At 47.9% G+C, this 14,221-nt stretch overlaps 2 protein-coding genes across 7 annotated transcripts in view; one reads left to right on the top strand and one right to left on the bottom strand.

Moving 5' to 3' along the window:
- The window catches only part of DNAJC17 (DnaJ heat shock protein family (Hsp40) member C17), a 39,817-nt gene extending 32,626 nt beyond the window's left edge, over positions 1–7,191 (bottom strand). For all 5 annotated transcript variants that reach the window (XR_006381774.1, XM_044231983.1, XM_044231982.1 and 2 more), the window contains exon 1: positions 7,091–7,191. Coding sequence is in view for 4 of the 5 variants with exons in the window: in XM_044231983.1 (XP_044087918.1) it covers positions 7,091–7,168 (78 nt within the window). In the remaining variant the exon portion in view is untranslated. The remainder of the gene's footprint in view (positions 1–7,090) is intronic.
- A 204-nt stretch (positions 7,192–7,395) lies between these two features.
- Positions 7,396–13,815, top strand: ZFYVE19 (zinc finger FYVE-type containing 19). 2 transcript variants are annotated; one of them, XM_044231980.1, is made up of 11 exons: positions 7,396–7,596; positions 8,822–8,943; positions 9,111–9,164; positions 9,564–9,682; positions 9,781–9,926; positions 10,264–10,372; positions 11,952–12,161; positions 12,821–12,900; positions 13,223–13,321; positions 13,441–13,568; positions 13,649–13,815. In XM_044231980.1, the coding sequence occupies exons 1-11, from the start codon at positions 7,543–7,545 to the stop codon at positions 13,725–13,727; spliced, it is 1,200 nt and encodes a 399-aa protein (XP_044087915.1). In that variant the 5' UTR covers positions 7,396–7,542; the 3' UTR covers positions 13,728–13,815. The 2 variants fall into 2 exon arrangements, with proteins under 2 accessions (XP_044087915.1, XP_044087916.1); XM_044231981.1 differs by lacking the exon at positions 9,781–9,926 and having other exon boundaries at positions 10,247–10,372.
- Positions 13,816–14,221: the final 406 nt, after the last annotated feature.

Genomic DNA, 14,221 nt, shown 5'->3' with positions numbered 1-14,221 from the left:
AAGCAGACTCCCCATGGAGCTGGGAGCCTGATGTGGGACTCGATCCCGGGACTCCAGGATCACGCCCTGAGCCGAAGGCAGTCGTCCAACCAACTGCGCCACCCAGGCGTCCCTGGAGTTTATTTTTTTTTAAAGATTTTATTTATTTATTTGACAGAGAGAGATCACAAGCAGGCAGAGAGGCAGGCAGAGAGAGAGGAGGAAGCAGGCTCCCTGCTGAGCAGAGAGCCCCATGCGGGCCTCCATCCCAGGACCCTGAGATCATGACCTGAGCCGAAGGCAGCGGCTTAACCCACTAAGCCACCCAGGCGCCCAGAAATATGGAGTTTAAATAAAGGTATTAGCTAGCATACAAGAAAAATAGCCTTTTCCTTAAAATAACTTACATGCTACAATTTAACATCTTTTCCTGAAAATGTCGATATTAAGTGTCCTTGGTAGTTTTCCTGGTAAACAGACTTAAAATCTGAGTCTTGAAAGAGTTCATCAAAATGCATTTTCAAGCACCTGGCTTCATCAAGTACAACTTGCCAAGATACAGTGAGTTACATACCCTTCAAAGGGCTTCAAATGAAAGGTAAGGCCATAATAGACAACAAAGACATGTGTCAGCTGTACGGAAGTGGGAGGAATATTAAACTGGGGCACCAGTCTGGGTCTGATGCTTACTCTCTGGGTGATGTCAGGCAAGTTCCATAAGCTCCCTGGACCTGAATCCTCCCATCTATAAAACAAAGAGAGTCAAGGACTGTGAAGATCCCTGCTGCTATATGTTCTTTTCTCTCCTCAAGGTCTTGCACAAAAACACCTCCTCAGGGAAGTCTTCCCTGATCCTGCCATTGTATGACTCATACCTTCTTGAGTCCCACAGCATTTTCCTTAAATACTTTAATGGAACCTCTTTCATTCTACCTCAACATCCATTTTTCACCATGCTAAGTGAGCTGGCAGAAAGCAAACTGATGTGTTATTCAGCTCTAAACCCCAGGGTGCCCACATGATAACTTGTCTTGGTGGTATATTCCACTCTCCTGTAGATCTGAACTGAACAGTGGACTCTGCTGATCCTCAGTTTTGTTCTACCTAATTCCCCACGTCCTTTCTAGCCGGACTGCTGCAAGAATCACTGAGCCAGCACTGGCCTGTCAGGACTGGAATAAGCAAAAGGGCTGAGGGGTGGAGGGCACCCTTAGACCTGAGTTGTGGTAAATGTGTATTTGACTTTAGTGCTTACAGTGTAAGGAAGGTGGAAGGTCAACGTTAACAGCAAGAGCTAACATATAGTGAGTATTCACTCTGGCCAGGTGCCATGTTAAATGCTTGACCTGGATCAAGCCTCATAATAATGCTGGCAGGGAGGGATTGCCATCATTCCCATTTTGGAGACAGGGGAGCCAAGGCACACAGAGGTAAAATATTTGATCAACGTAACAACTAGGTAAGTCATGGAGTCAATGACTTATAATGACTTTGGAGTCAAAGTCCACTTTCCTAACTATCACTGCCAGTAAGTACAAAGGTGGTGATTAAAGCACATTTACAATTCTCAACATTGCTTGATGCTCTGTATTATAATTTCCATCCACCTTCGACACATGGTAGATGTAACAAACAACAATTCTTGACCTTCCTTGTTAAGATTGGTTAGAAAAATTGTTACTTTCTTTCTTTCTTTTTTTTTTTAAGATTTTTATTTATTTATTTATTTGACAGAGATCACAAGTAGACAGAGAGGCAGGCAGAGAGAGAGAGGAGGAAGCAGGCTTCCTGCTGAGCAGAGAGGACCCTGGGATCATGTCTCGAGCGGAAGGCCGAGGCTTTAACCCACTGAGCCACCCAGGCGCCCAGAAAAATTGTTACTTCCTATATCAAGTTACACTCTCTAAGGAATCATCATCTGATTAGAAAGCATCAACTTCTAGAATCATCAACTTTAACCTCTGAGTTCCAAAATGATGGGCTATAGGAACAAGGGATGGAGAAGGTAGAAACAGGCAAGATGGGGCAATGCTACAGGGACTGTTCTCTTCACATCTGCATCCCTAGCACCAGACTCAGGCTGACACATGGTAGGCACTTCATAAAAGTGTGTGGAATCAGATGTTTGTGGGGAATGTTTCCACGCTCCTCTGAAACACACGTTGAGAATAAGAAAGGAAATAAAAAAGAAACAGGGAGAACACTATAAAGTTTGATTTGATAAAGGTCCAATGTTCTGGGCAGGGCATGGAGCACATAGCACAGAAGAGTGGGGCAAGGGCTGCAAGCAGAGAGACGGGCAATTAATTCTCCCAAGTGGTGAGAGTATAAGTTGGTACTACCTCTCTGAAAGACAACCTCAGAAAAGATTTTAGGGATGCCTAGCTGGCCAGTCAGTAGAACATACATCTCTTGATCTCAGGGTTGTTGAGTTCCAGCCCCATGCTGGGTGTAGAGATTACTTAAAAAAATAATATCTTGGGATGTCCGACATCAGGCTCCTTGCTCAGCGGAGAACCTGCTTCTCTCCTTCTGCCTGCCGTTCCCCTATTTGTGCTCTCTATCTCTCTGACAAATAATATATAAATAAAATCTTAAAAATAAATAAATAAAATTTTTAAAATATGTACATATTTAAATAAAAAAATAAAAAGGAAGGAAATACTGATAAATGCAACAACATGGTTGAAACTTGAGAAAACTGTTAAGCAAAAAAAGGCAGACACAAAAGAACAAAGATATGATATTTGTACATTCAGTTACATGAGGTACATAGAATAGTCAAGTTCACAGAGAAAAGAAGTAGAATAGTAGAGAAGGAAATAGGGAGTTAATGTTTAATGCTATGGAATTTCAGTGTGGGATGATGGAAAAGTTCTGGAGATGGACAGTGATGACTGTTGTACAATAATGGGTATGTACTTAATGCCACTGGAATTGTGCACTCAAAAAGGGTTAAGATGGTAAATTTTATGTTATGCATATTTCAGCACAATTTTTTAAAAAGTCACAGGAGGACTGAGATGGCAAGAGCTTAGTGAGCGAGGGAAGGATGACAGGGAACATGAAGGAAAGGTAACATAGGCCCTACAGGCCAGGGAAGGCCTTCAGGTTTTCTTTCTTTTTTTTTTTTAAGATTTATTTGAGAGAAAGGGAGACAGAGAAGGAGCACAAGTACGGCGTAGGCAAGAGGGAAAGAGAGAAGTACGCTCCCTGCTGGGGCTCAATCCCAGGACCCCGGGATCATGACCTGAGTGGAAGGCAGACGCTAACTGACTGAGCCACCCAGACGCCCCTGATTCACATTTTTAAAGGCTCACTCTGGCTGCTGTATGAAGAGGCTTAAGGTGGCAAGACAGAACTAGAAAAAGGGCCAGAAGGCCACTGCAGTCACCCAGATAATTCCTGAGATTAATTCAGAATCTCTTGAAGGTTTCTAAATGGCATTAATCATGATGTACTCTTCATCTTGGCAGAGAAGATGGGGGCCTTTCCCAGGACAGAGCCCTGCTCCAACAGAGACTGAGTGAGTGCGTGAGTGGGTAGGGGAAGCATACACGCACACAGGCACATGCCCATGCGCAGGTAACAATAAGGGGTTCACTGCTTCAGGTTCTAGCAAGGAACTGAATTCCCAGGGCATGATCCTCTCCCCAGGAGCACTTCCACACCAAATCTTGGTCTTTAATTCAAGGCTTTTCTATATAGGAGATAATACCTGCATATTTCCTCTGAGGCTGGAATGGGAACAAAAATCTCTACCTAGGAATTGCTGAGCCTCTAAATTTCCAACAATGGTGGTGTTTAGCCCACTTCTGGGCCTCCTAGGTTTGTTACACCAGGACGATGGCAGAGGGGGAAGTTTCATGTGCAGAAAGGTGGAGCTAACCTTGCCCCTAACTCTAATAGGGGTAGACAAACTTTTTCCATAAAAGGCCAAAATTTTTAGGAGGCCAAATATGGTCTTTGTCAAACAATCTTCTTTGGGCTGGTTTTGGTTTGGTTTGATTAGTTGGTTGTTTTCATCATAAAATATATATAACAGGGGTGCCTGGGTGGCTCAGTCAGTTGAGCCTCTGACTCTTGACTTTGGCTCAGGTCATGATCTCAGGGTCATGACACTGAGCCCTGCGTCAGGCAAGCATGGAGCATGCTTGGGATTCTCTCTCTCCTTCTCTCTGCCCCTCCCCCCCACAACGCATCCTCTCCTTCTCTCTCTCTCTCTCTCTCTCTCGTAAAAAAAAAAATGTGCGTGTGTGTGTGTACACACACACATAAATGTTTTAATTTTAAAAATAAAATATTTTAATTTTTAATTTAAAAAATAAAATATTTAATTTTTAATAAAAAATTTTAATTTAAAAAATAAAATATTTTAATAAAAAATAAAAATTTTTAATTAAAAAAATAAAATATGGGGCGCCTGGGTGGCTCAGTGAGTTAAAGCCTCTGCCTTCAGCTCAGGTCATGATCCCAGGGTCCTGGGAACGAGCCCCACATCCGGCCCTCTGCTCAGCAGGGAGCCTGCTTCCTCCTTTATCTCTGCCTGCTTCTCTGCCTACTTGTGATCTCAGTCTGTCAAGTAAATAAATAAAAATCTTTAAAAAAAAAAAAATCTTGGGGTGCCTGGGTGGCTCAGTGGATTAAAGCCTCTGCCTTCAGCTCGGGTCGTGTTCCCAGGGTCCTGGGATCGAGCCCCACATCAGGCTCCCTGCTCGGCGGTGAGCCTGCTTCCCCCTCTCACTCTCTGCCTGCCTCTCTGCTTACTTGTGATCTCTGTCTGTCAAATAAATAAATAAAATCTTTTAAAAAAAAAATCTTAAAAAAATATACATAACATAAAAGTTACCGTTTTAGCCATTTTTAAATTTTCTTTCTTTTTTTTTTGTAGTGAGAGAGGACTCAAGAGCAGAAGGGTGAGAGGTTGGAGGGAGAGGGGGAGAAAATCTTTTTTTTGGGGGGGAGAGAGAATCTTAAGCAAGCTCCACAACCAGCACAAAGCCCCAATGTAGGGCTCCATCTCACAACCCTGAGATCATAACCTGAGTGGAAATCAAGAGTCACATGCTTAACCAATTGAGCCACCCAGGCCCTCCACCATTTTAACCACTTTTAAGTGTACAGTTCTGTGGCATGAAGCACATTCACATTAGCATGTAACCAACACTGCAATTAGTCTCCAGAACTCTTTACATCCTGTAAAACCAGGATGTAAAGTTAAACATTAATTCCTCATTCCACTTTCTCCTTCCAGCCCGTGGCAACCACCATTCTACTTTCTATCTCAGGAATCTGACTACTCAAAGAACCTCATATAAAAGGAAACTCACATAAGAAATGGTGGACAGTTGGGTTGCTTCCACCTTTTAGCTATTATGAATAACGCCACTATGAACATGGGTGTACAAATTTCTATTTAAGTCTCTTTCAATTCTTTTGGGTATATACACAGACGCGAAACTGCTGAATCGTATGATAATTCTGTGTTTAATTTTTTTGAGGACTCAACACACTGTTTTCCACAGCAGATGCATCCACCACTAACAGTGCACAAGCTTTCCAATTTCTCCACATCTTTGTCCACACCTGTAACTTTCTGTGTTTGGTTGGTTGTTGTTTTTTTTTTTAGTAATAGCCATTGTAATGGGTATAAAGTGGTATCTTATTGTGGTTTTACCTTGTATTTACCTAATGATTAGCGGTACTGAACATCTTTTCAAGTACTTACTGGCCATTTATATATCCTCTTAAGGAATTTACTAAGTTCTCCATTATTTTATAGTTGTGCCTCGCCTACTGACAAGTAGGAACAGCACCTTTTACCCTTTATTAACCGCCTTCTCACATATCCTTATCTCACCTGAGTGAAAACTGGATACTGGCCTGCTTAGACCTTGGTCTCTTGTCTAGACAATGGCCTCACCCAACTCTCTTAGTAGCAGCTCATCTACCCACCCCCACCTCTGAGTGATAGACAGACACATCAACAGCTCCCAACCTCCTTCCTCGATTCCTCCTTCTCTATTTCAGGGTTCCAACACACGGGCAGGATTTGATGCAAAATGTCCAAAATAATTTCTCACTATTAATGAAGTACATATTAAAAAGTTTACAAATGTAGAGCATTCAGAATAGTGCCCAGCACATAGGAAGCACCATATAGGTGTTAGGCATTATTAATATTAAATTTTAAGAGTTATGAGACAGGTCTAGCAGATGCTTTTGGTGCTTTGTACACATCAATGGCCCACTTCTGATTTCAGCTGCAGCTACAGGAAACAGTGATGTGCAGGCTGACAGCATCTCTTCCCCCAGGACCCTACTGATCTTGCCCAGAGCTTCCTCTTCTCACAAGCTCACACAGCTCATGAAGTACAGGGACATTCGAAGGCATTAACTTTCATCTGATGAATTATTCGCTTCCCTTTCCTACACTGCTACAACCTCCACCGTTATCCAGGGGATGATAACATAAATCCTAATTACAGCTTGATCAGTTAGAATCCCACTCCCTGGCACCTTTATCAACACCTTCCCGTGGAACTTCAGGCCCCTTCGCTTCTGATCCTCCCGCTTTGAGCTCACTAGCATTTTCAGAAGTCAGCAATGGGCTGTGCTGGAAAACAGATGGCAGAATCACAGGTCACACTGCCAAGAAAGGGATGGCAAGGGAGGGCAGGAGCCTTGAGACAGGGCTTTTTTCCGCCCTAGGCTTAAGCGGAGTTAAGTCAGCCTTCAGGGCGTGACCGTAAGAAGTAGCTCAAGGGAGAAAAGGCAAAAGCGGACTCATAGGCTGACACTGCGCAGGCGCAGGGAGGGGACTGGGGTTCCCTCTCAGGCTCACCCAGCTACCTCTCCTAGGCAAAGGCCAGAGGGAGAGCACCGTACCCAGCGCTAGAAGCCTCCCTTCTGGGTACCCCAACTCCTCATAAGGCTCTCAAACCATCCAGGAAACGTCTAGGAAACCACCTTCTGAGGCTGTCGGGCCGTCCCTCATTCCCCGCCTAGGGCCTGCGGGAACCTGTAAAGCGGGTGCCAGCGCTGGCGAGGCGCCAGGATAGAAAAGGCCACCAGGCCGGTCGGATTCGGCCCTCCTCGCCACGGTTCTCACCTCTTTGTCCGCCGCTTTCTCCTCGATACCTAGCAGCGCATACAGGTCCATCTGTAAGAGCTCCTTGGCCACCGCCATGGTTCCAACCCTGAGGGGATTCGTACTACAACTCCCAAGAGCCTAAGCGTGCGTAGGGATTCCCCACGACCGTCGCCGGAAACGGGCCGAGTGGCGCTTAGCCCCCTGGGAAATGTGTTCTGGATCAGGCTTCACTGTCTCTGAGGGAAGGGAGCCGCCGCGAATGAACTACGCTTCCCAGCGGCCACCGCGCCTGCCGCGGCCACTCTCTGGCTAGAGTGGCCGAACGCGATTTTGCTGCGGGAGGCCGCAGCAAGCCCGCGCGAGGGGGCGTGGGACGGGGGCGGAGCCTAGTGAAACTATGAGGGTCCCGGGACCTCGCGGGAGCGATATCTGAGCTCTCTGGAACGTGTGGTGCCTCGCCGGCCACTGGAATGGAGAGTAGGTGCTACGGATGCGCTGTCAAGTTTACCCTCTTCAAGAAGGAGGCGAGTCTTCTCCCCGCGGGCTAGAGGGCCAGGGAGGATGTGGAGTGGAGGGAAAGCACAGGACTTGAAGTCCGTAGACTTGGTTTTATGGCCCTTTTCCAACTGTGTGGTTTTGATGAAGTCACTGAACCTCAGTTTCCATTTCTGTAAAATGGGCTTAACGCTCCCTCGCTTTTGGGGTTGGCATGAAGGTCCAGAGAGGTGCTGGAGGTGAAAGTGCCCTATAAACTGTAGAGCACACTCCTGTCCTTTCTAGAAAGGTAGGCTTTTCTGTCCACCAAGTGTAATATGCAGCTGTTTCCTTCCCTCCACCCTGCTCCTCCGCAGACCAGTCTTAGTTACTATCCTGTGACCACCCATCACACTATGCCCGTTACTCCCTTTGCTCTGAAACCTTCACCGTCATGCAGCCTGCCCTTCCCAGGTTTCTTGAGTTAAATTACTGCCCTTCTGCTCCCGGAGCACCATGGCAAAGTCTCGTTCTCTGCACCAGCCCCTAAGTTCTCCAGGTAAACTATAGGCTTCCTCTGCTCACTTGTGACCTGGAGATAAAAACCAGATTGGATGAATGAATAGCAGTAGGAATGCAGATCTGTGTAGCACTTAGAAATCTGGGTTTTGGAATCAGGGTGGTCAGGGTTCAGATTTGAGCTCTGCTGTCTCATTCATGGAATGAGCTTGGTTTGGACAAGTCATGTAACCCCTCTGACCCCATCTAAGATAGGAATAATAATGGTGGTCATCAAGATTAAGTAAAGTAGTGTGTATAAATTATATGGATTATATCAGATGATGAGTATTAAGTACTGAATTTAGTGCCTGGCACACAGTAAGTGCTTAATAAATAGAGGCTATTGTTATCCCATACTGAAGCCAAGCCACCCTTCATCTCTGCTAAGGCAGAGAAGCAGGGACTCTATACTCTCTGATACTCCTTTGTTGAAGAGTTAGTGACTTGCAGCATGTAGTTTTCCTGTTTGTTTTCTACACCCCAGCATCAGGGAATTGAAGACAAGAGTAGAAAGCATGGGAATTTTGCATAAAGCTTTGATTTGAATAAATCCACTCCTCTCTCTCCCCAGGCCTTAGGGGCCCCACTGCTCATCCTCCTCCCAGCAGTTGTCACAACTTCAGTGCCTTCCCTCTCTGTGTGCTTGCAGAGTCACAGGGAGGAGCTTGCAGGGGAGGGTGAGAGATGGAACCTCCTACTTCATGTTTCTTGTAGTATGGCTGTAAGAACTGTGGCCGGGCCTTCTGTTCTGGCTGCCTTAGTTTCAGTGCGGTGGTGCCTCGGACTGGGAATACCCAACAGAAAGTCTGCAAGCAGTGCCACGAGGTCTTGACCAGGTGAGAAGTTGACATGGGCAAGGGTTTAGTCAAGCATGGTACCAGTCGGCTGGCCAGCCCACACAGCTTTGTGCTCTGTGGCTAGAGATCAGCTCAGGAAGAATTTGGGGTAGAAGGCATTGACTGGCAGATGGCGGGACTTCTGATACCAGATTTCTTCCCTATAGAGGGTCATCTCCTGCCAATGCTTCCAAGTGGTCACCACCTCAGAACTATAAGAAGTAAGTGCTGAACGGACAGAGACAAATAGGGATGGGAAAAAGAGCCCATAGGGCAGGACTCTCTTCCCACCCTCTAGATCAAATGAGCACAGGGTCAAGAGAATGTCATATCTCGGCCTCCTGATGCCCTTTTGGGCTCAGACACTAGCTTCTCAGCCCTTGCCCCAAAAACATTTCTTGGTAAACCTTGTCCTCTCAGTCAGACCCTTCGATTGGTCAGCTGGGTTGGGCTGCAGGGTGACATGAATGAGGCCCACAGAATATTATCCACTGGAGTCCTCCCTGGATGCCTAGAAGTGATTTAAATGGGAAATGGTGAGTGGGTACCTTCACCCCTCCCTCCTGCATTTTTCAATCTCATTCTTCAATCTTCAATTCTCATATCTCATACACTACCAGGCGTGTGGCTGCCTTGGAAGCCAAGCAGAAGCCCAGCATTCCCCAGAGCCAGGGACTGATCCATCAAGACCAAGTTATCGCTGAGCGCCTAGCACGGCTCCGCCAACAGAACAAGCCCAGTGAGTGGGGGCAGACCGGGTGACCTAAAAGAACCATCCAGACCTCCTGGGACTAGGATTCCTCAGGATCTTACAGGGCTTCTCCCTACCACTTTCAGAGTCAGTGGCCTCGCAGGCGGAGATAGAAGCCAGGCTAGCTGCGCTGAGGGATGAACCCCGGGGTTCCATCCCTTCCATCCAAGAAATGGAGGCACGGCTTGCTGCACTGCAGGGCAGAGTTCCACCTTCTCAGAACCCTCAGCTTGTGAGTTCTTGGGGGGTACAGGGGTCCTAGGATAAGGACCTTGCAGAAGCCCAGATACATGTATGCTTATGTACTTCGTAGAAGTTGGCAAAACCTACCCACCCCAACCTCATGATCCTCAGGCCTGCTTCGAGGCCAAGGAACCAGGGACAAGCAGCATGATGGGATGAGACAGGAAAGAATGGCCAAATCTATTCAATTACGTGGGCCCTGGATTAGTCCCCTTTTCCTGAGCTTTGAAAACGTCACATCCACCCCTAACCTAGACTGTTTTGTGCCTTACGGCATTGCTTTTCCCCTTTCCCTGCTCCCCACTGAAGTTCCTTCCTCTGAGCAGGCACATCAGCCACCAGACACCAGGACCCAAGCCCAGCAGGCACAGGATCTGCTGACAGAGCTGGCAGCACAAGTGGCTATTGATGAGAGCTGTCAACGAGGAGGCCCAGGTAACTTTTCCACCTGGGTCCCCCAGGGACCTGCCCCCCACTCTTTCCCCAAGTAGGATGGGCTCTGCTGCCCACCCTCTGGGACACACATATAAATCAGAGAACAATCAACATTGTAAATTATGGTTTACTCGAACAGGAGCCAGTGTAAGCCTCTCAGATGAGTGTGTGGGCTTTCGAATCAGAGGGTGATTTCTTATTCTACCACTTAAACTAGCTCTGTGACCCTGGGAAAGTTATATGATCTAAGTCTCACTAGCCTCGTCTATAAAATGGAAGTATATGTAGTAAAACCCACCTCATGGGGAAATCACAAGAATTAAGTGAGGTAATCTAATAAGCACTTAACACCCCGCCTGGTTCATAGTAGGTGGTCAGCAAATGGTCTCTGCAATGAAGATGATGATGATATGGATGACAAATAGTCTACTTAAATTTAATTAAAATTCAGTGAAATTTGGGGCACCTGGGTGGCTCAGTCAGGTAAGCGTCTGACTCTTGATCTCAGTTTAGATCTTGATCTCATGGTTGTGAGTTTGAACCCTGCATCAGGCTCCACACTGCACATGAAGCCTACTTTAAAAAAAACAAACAAACAAAAAAAACCTAATAATAATTAAATGAAATTTAAAACTCAGTTCCTCCATGGTACCAGCCGCATTTCAGATGCTATTGAATGACAATCTTGGGCAGCACAAATACAATGATATAGAACATTTCTGTTATTATAAAAAGTCCTATTGGAAAAAATTCCAAATGCTTCAGAGCAGGAATTCTTAACCAGGGATGATTTCCCAGGGATGATTATCTGAAGACCCTCTGGTCACAGCTTAGAGGGTGCCACTGGCACCTAGCAAGCAAAGGCTAGGGATACTGACCAACATCTATAAAGTGCCTGGGACAGTCCCCACAACAGAATTGTCCTGTCCAAAAGAGCAGTGAACCAAGATTGAGAAGCTCTGCTTTAGAGATATAATCTCATTGGATAGTCTCCATAATCTTATACATACTCTTATTATCCATATTTTATAAACAAAACGAAGGCCTGGTGAGCTTAAGGAACTTGACCGAGGTCACAGGTATTATATGGCAGTGCTGGGAGTTGAGCTCAAAGCTGTCTGATTTTGAACCTCTTCCTCTGAAACGCTAAGCTCAAGGGGACAGTGTCAGGGCCACACCCACTCGGTTAGAATTCTTCCTGCCTCCTACCACAGAAAAGCGCATCCTCTCTCATGTCCTCTCTGCTGCCCTCTGGAAATACTCATGCCAGCCTGTAAGGCAGGAAACTGGCTGAGTAGCTTAGCATTTCCATATCCTCATCTTTTTGGCCAACATGTAAAAATACCAGGAGTGGGGATGGATAGTTGGAAAAAAAACATTTCGAGGATTACTAGTATTTTACATTTGGAAAAATGGAGGAAAGATTGATTTTATTGGTAATATAAACCACAGGAGCTAATACTGAGCAAAAAGCTGGTAATCTATGGTTTTTAAAAAAGAAGTTGAGAAACAGGCTCATTGGCTTCTGATGAGAGATCTTGGAATGACTCTGCCTCCCTGACTGCTTCTCTCCTCCCAGCTGCCTCTGTCCAGAATGATCTCAACCAACGTGGCCCAGGGGGCCAGAGCGCTAATTCCAAGGGGCAGACCACCTGGTCCCTGGAAGAGGAGAAGAGCAGGCTGCTGGCTGAGGCAGCAGTCGAGCTGCGGGAAGAGAACACGAGGCAGGAGAGGATCCTGGCCCTTGCCAAGCGCCTGGCTGTGTTGCGAGGCGAGGACCCTGATAAAGGTAGAGGCTGGGAGGGGCGCTTGGGTGGCTCAGTGGGTTAAGCCACTGCCTTCGGCTCAGGTCATGATCTCAGGGTCCTGGGATCGAGCCCCACATTGGGCTCTCTCCTCAGCAGGGAGCCTGCTTCCTCCTCTCTCTCTCTCTGCCTGCCTTTCTGCCTACTTGTGATCTGTCAAATAAATAAATAAAAATTCTTAAAAAAAAAAAAAAGGTAGAGGCTGGGAAGCAGCAGCTCACTCATGTCCATCAAGCAGGGCCCCCCCCCGACACATACACCCCCACGCCACCCTCTACAAAATGGTGACTACTGGCCGTGCTGGGTCAGATTCTGGGAATTCCTGTGCCCAGGGGTCTACTGAGCTCTCCCCAGAGCCTCAAGGAAGGTGCTGGGGAGAAAGAATAGAAAAGGAGTACATAGGAGCCATCAGGGGCCCGGGACCCCCAGTCCCTTCAGATGCAAAGTCTTCTGTTCCCGTCAGCCAGCCCTGCAGGGTGGGGCATGGAAGGGCAGGATGTGATCAGTGGCAACAGAGGCTGCCTAGCTCTGGAACAAGTGCCACTGGAAAGCAAACCAGCTCCTGGGGGGCAAAAGTACAGCTGCTCAGGCGAACTCTCTCCATGTTACTCGTCCTCTCGTGCTCTGTCATTCCTTCTTCAAGTGACCCTCCAGGACTATCGCCTCCCAGACAGTGACGATGAGGAGGACGAGGAGAAGGCCATCCAGAGAGTCCTGCAGCAGGTGGGCCCTGCCTGACCCACCTGACCAGCCCTTGTCCTGTTCCTGTCTCACTGCGCCAATGCCCCACCTGGCCTCATTCACCCTGCCTCTGCTCTCTGCTGAGTGGCCAGTCTGCAGCTCCGGTTTTCCCTGGGGCCCCCTCTGTCTCTGTGACCCAGACCTGCCTACTGGCCCCTGGATATAGGGTATCAACCACCACTGGCAAAAGAAAAAGGGAAATGGGTTGAGAAGCTAAGGCCACAGAGCACAGAAGTCCTCTTGTGGAAGAGAGTCAGGGTTTAGTCCTGGAAGAGGGAGCTGTACCTATTCGCTTTACTCACAGCTCACCGAAGAAGCTGCCCTGGATGAGGCAAGTGGCTTTAACATCCCTGTGGAGCCCACTCTCCGAGCCCAGGCCCAGTCCTGCAGGGTAAAGCCTGAGGTGAGAAAAGCACCCACCCCGGCCGCCACCACAGCCTCCCTCCCTGACTGGCCAGCCGCTTCTGCAGCAGTCCCCCACACACCTTCCTTCTTTCCCCCATCCCTCTTCGGTTCTGGCAGGCCCAGGCCATGGCCACCCGGCTGGAGGCTGAGGATGAGGAGCTCCCCTGGTGCTGCATCTGCAATGAGGATGCCACCTTGCGCTGTGCTGGCTGTGATGGGGACCTCTACTGTGCCCGCTGCTTCTGGTGAGTATGGCTGGAATGTTCTGTTGCACTGGGAGACATCGAAGGCCACCCGTGATCCCTAACCTGTCTCTGCTCCGCAGGGAAGGCCATGATGCCTTTGAAATTAAAGAGCACCAGACATCTCCCTACTGCCCACCTCGCACAGGCCGAGAGCACTGAGGAAACCAGGCAGGCAAGCCCACCAGCAGTGGTGCAGGCGGTGTGCCCACCCCTGGGCCCAGCCTCGGGGCGCCCCATGGGAGAGTGAGTCAGGCTAGCCTGCTCCTGGATACGCCCCTTCCTGAGCCTCAATGTCCCCGGAAGAAGGAAGCATTCTCCATTCAAGATGGTAACTGGGGGAAGCCAGAAGGAAGGCAGAAGTCAGGAGCCCACCACCAGCCGGGCCTGGACTGGGAGTGAGGCGTGGTAGGGAAAAGACAAGACTGAATCTAAGGGCGATGAACCTTGAAACTTGCTCAAGGGCTCAGGACCCTTCCCTGGCACTTAGCAGATCTAATAAAAAATGTTGATGTCTTAGTCCCAGCACCTCTTCTCTCCAGAACCCTGTGAGTTCTGAGCCTCAGCCCCTGGAGAGGTGGCAAGAGCAGGATTTCCACTCAAAGTGTAGTCCTGGGGGCGCCTGGGTGGCTCAGCAGGTTAAGCCTCTACCTTTG

The sequence above is a fragment of the Neovison vison genome, chromosome 13 (genome assembly GCF_020171115.1).
Source record: "Neovison vison isolate M4711 chromosome 13, ASM_NN_V1, whole genome shotgun sequence".
Classification (NCBI taxonomy): Eukaryota; Metazoa; Chordata; class Mammalia; order Carnivora; family Mustelidae; genus Neogale; species Neogale vison.
The sequence above is the reverse complement of the archived record's forward strand: the minus strand, read 5'-3'. Positions and strand labels throughout refer to the sequence as shown.

What these genes read in the sequence shown, in the direction of transcription:
- ZFYVE19 (XM_044231980.1), top strand. Translation starts at nt 7,543, where the DNA reads ATGGAGAGTAGGTGCTACGGATGCGCTGTCAAGTTTACCCTCTTCAAG. An exon ending in TTACCCTCTTCAAGAAGGAG is followed by an intron (nt 7,597 to 8,821) that starts GCGAGTCTTCTC and finishes TGTTTCTTGTAG; the next exon opens with TATGGCTGTAAGAACTGTGG. An exon ending in AGGCGAGGACCCTGATAAAG is followed by an intron (nt 12,162 to 12,820) that starts GTAGAGGCTGGG and finishes TCCTTCTTCAAG; the next exon opens with TGACCCTCCAGGACTATCGC.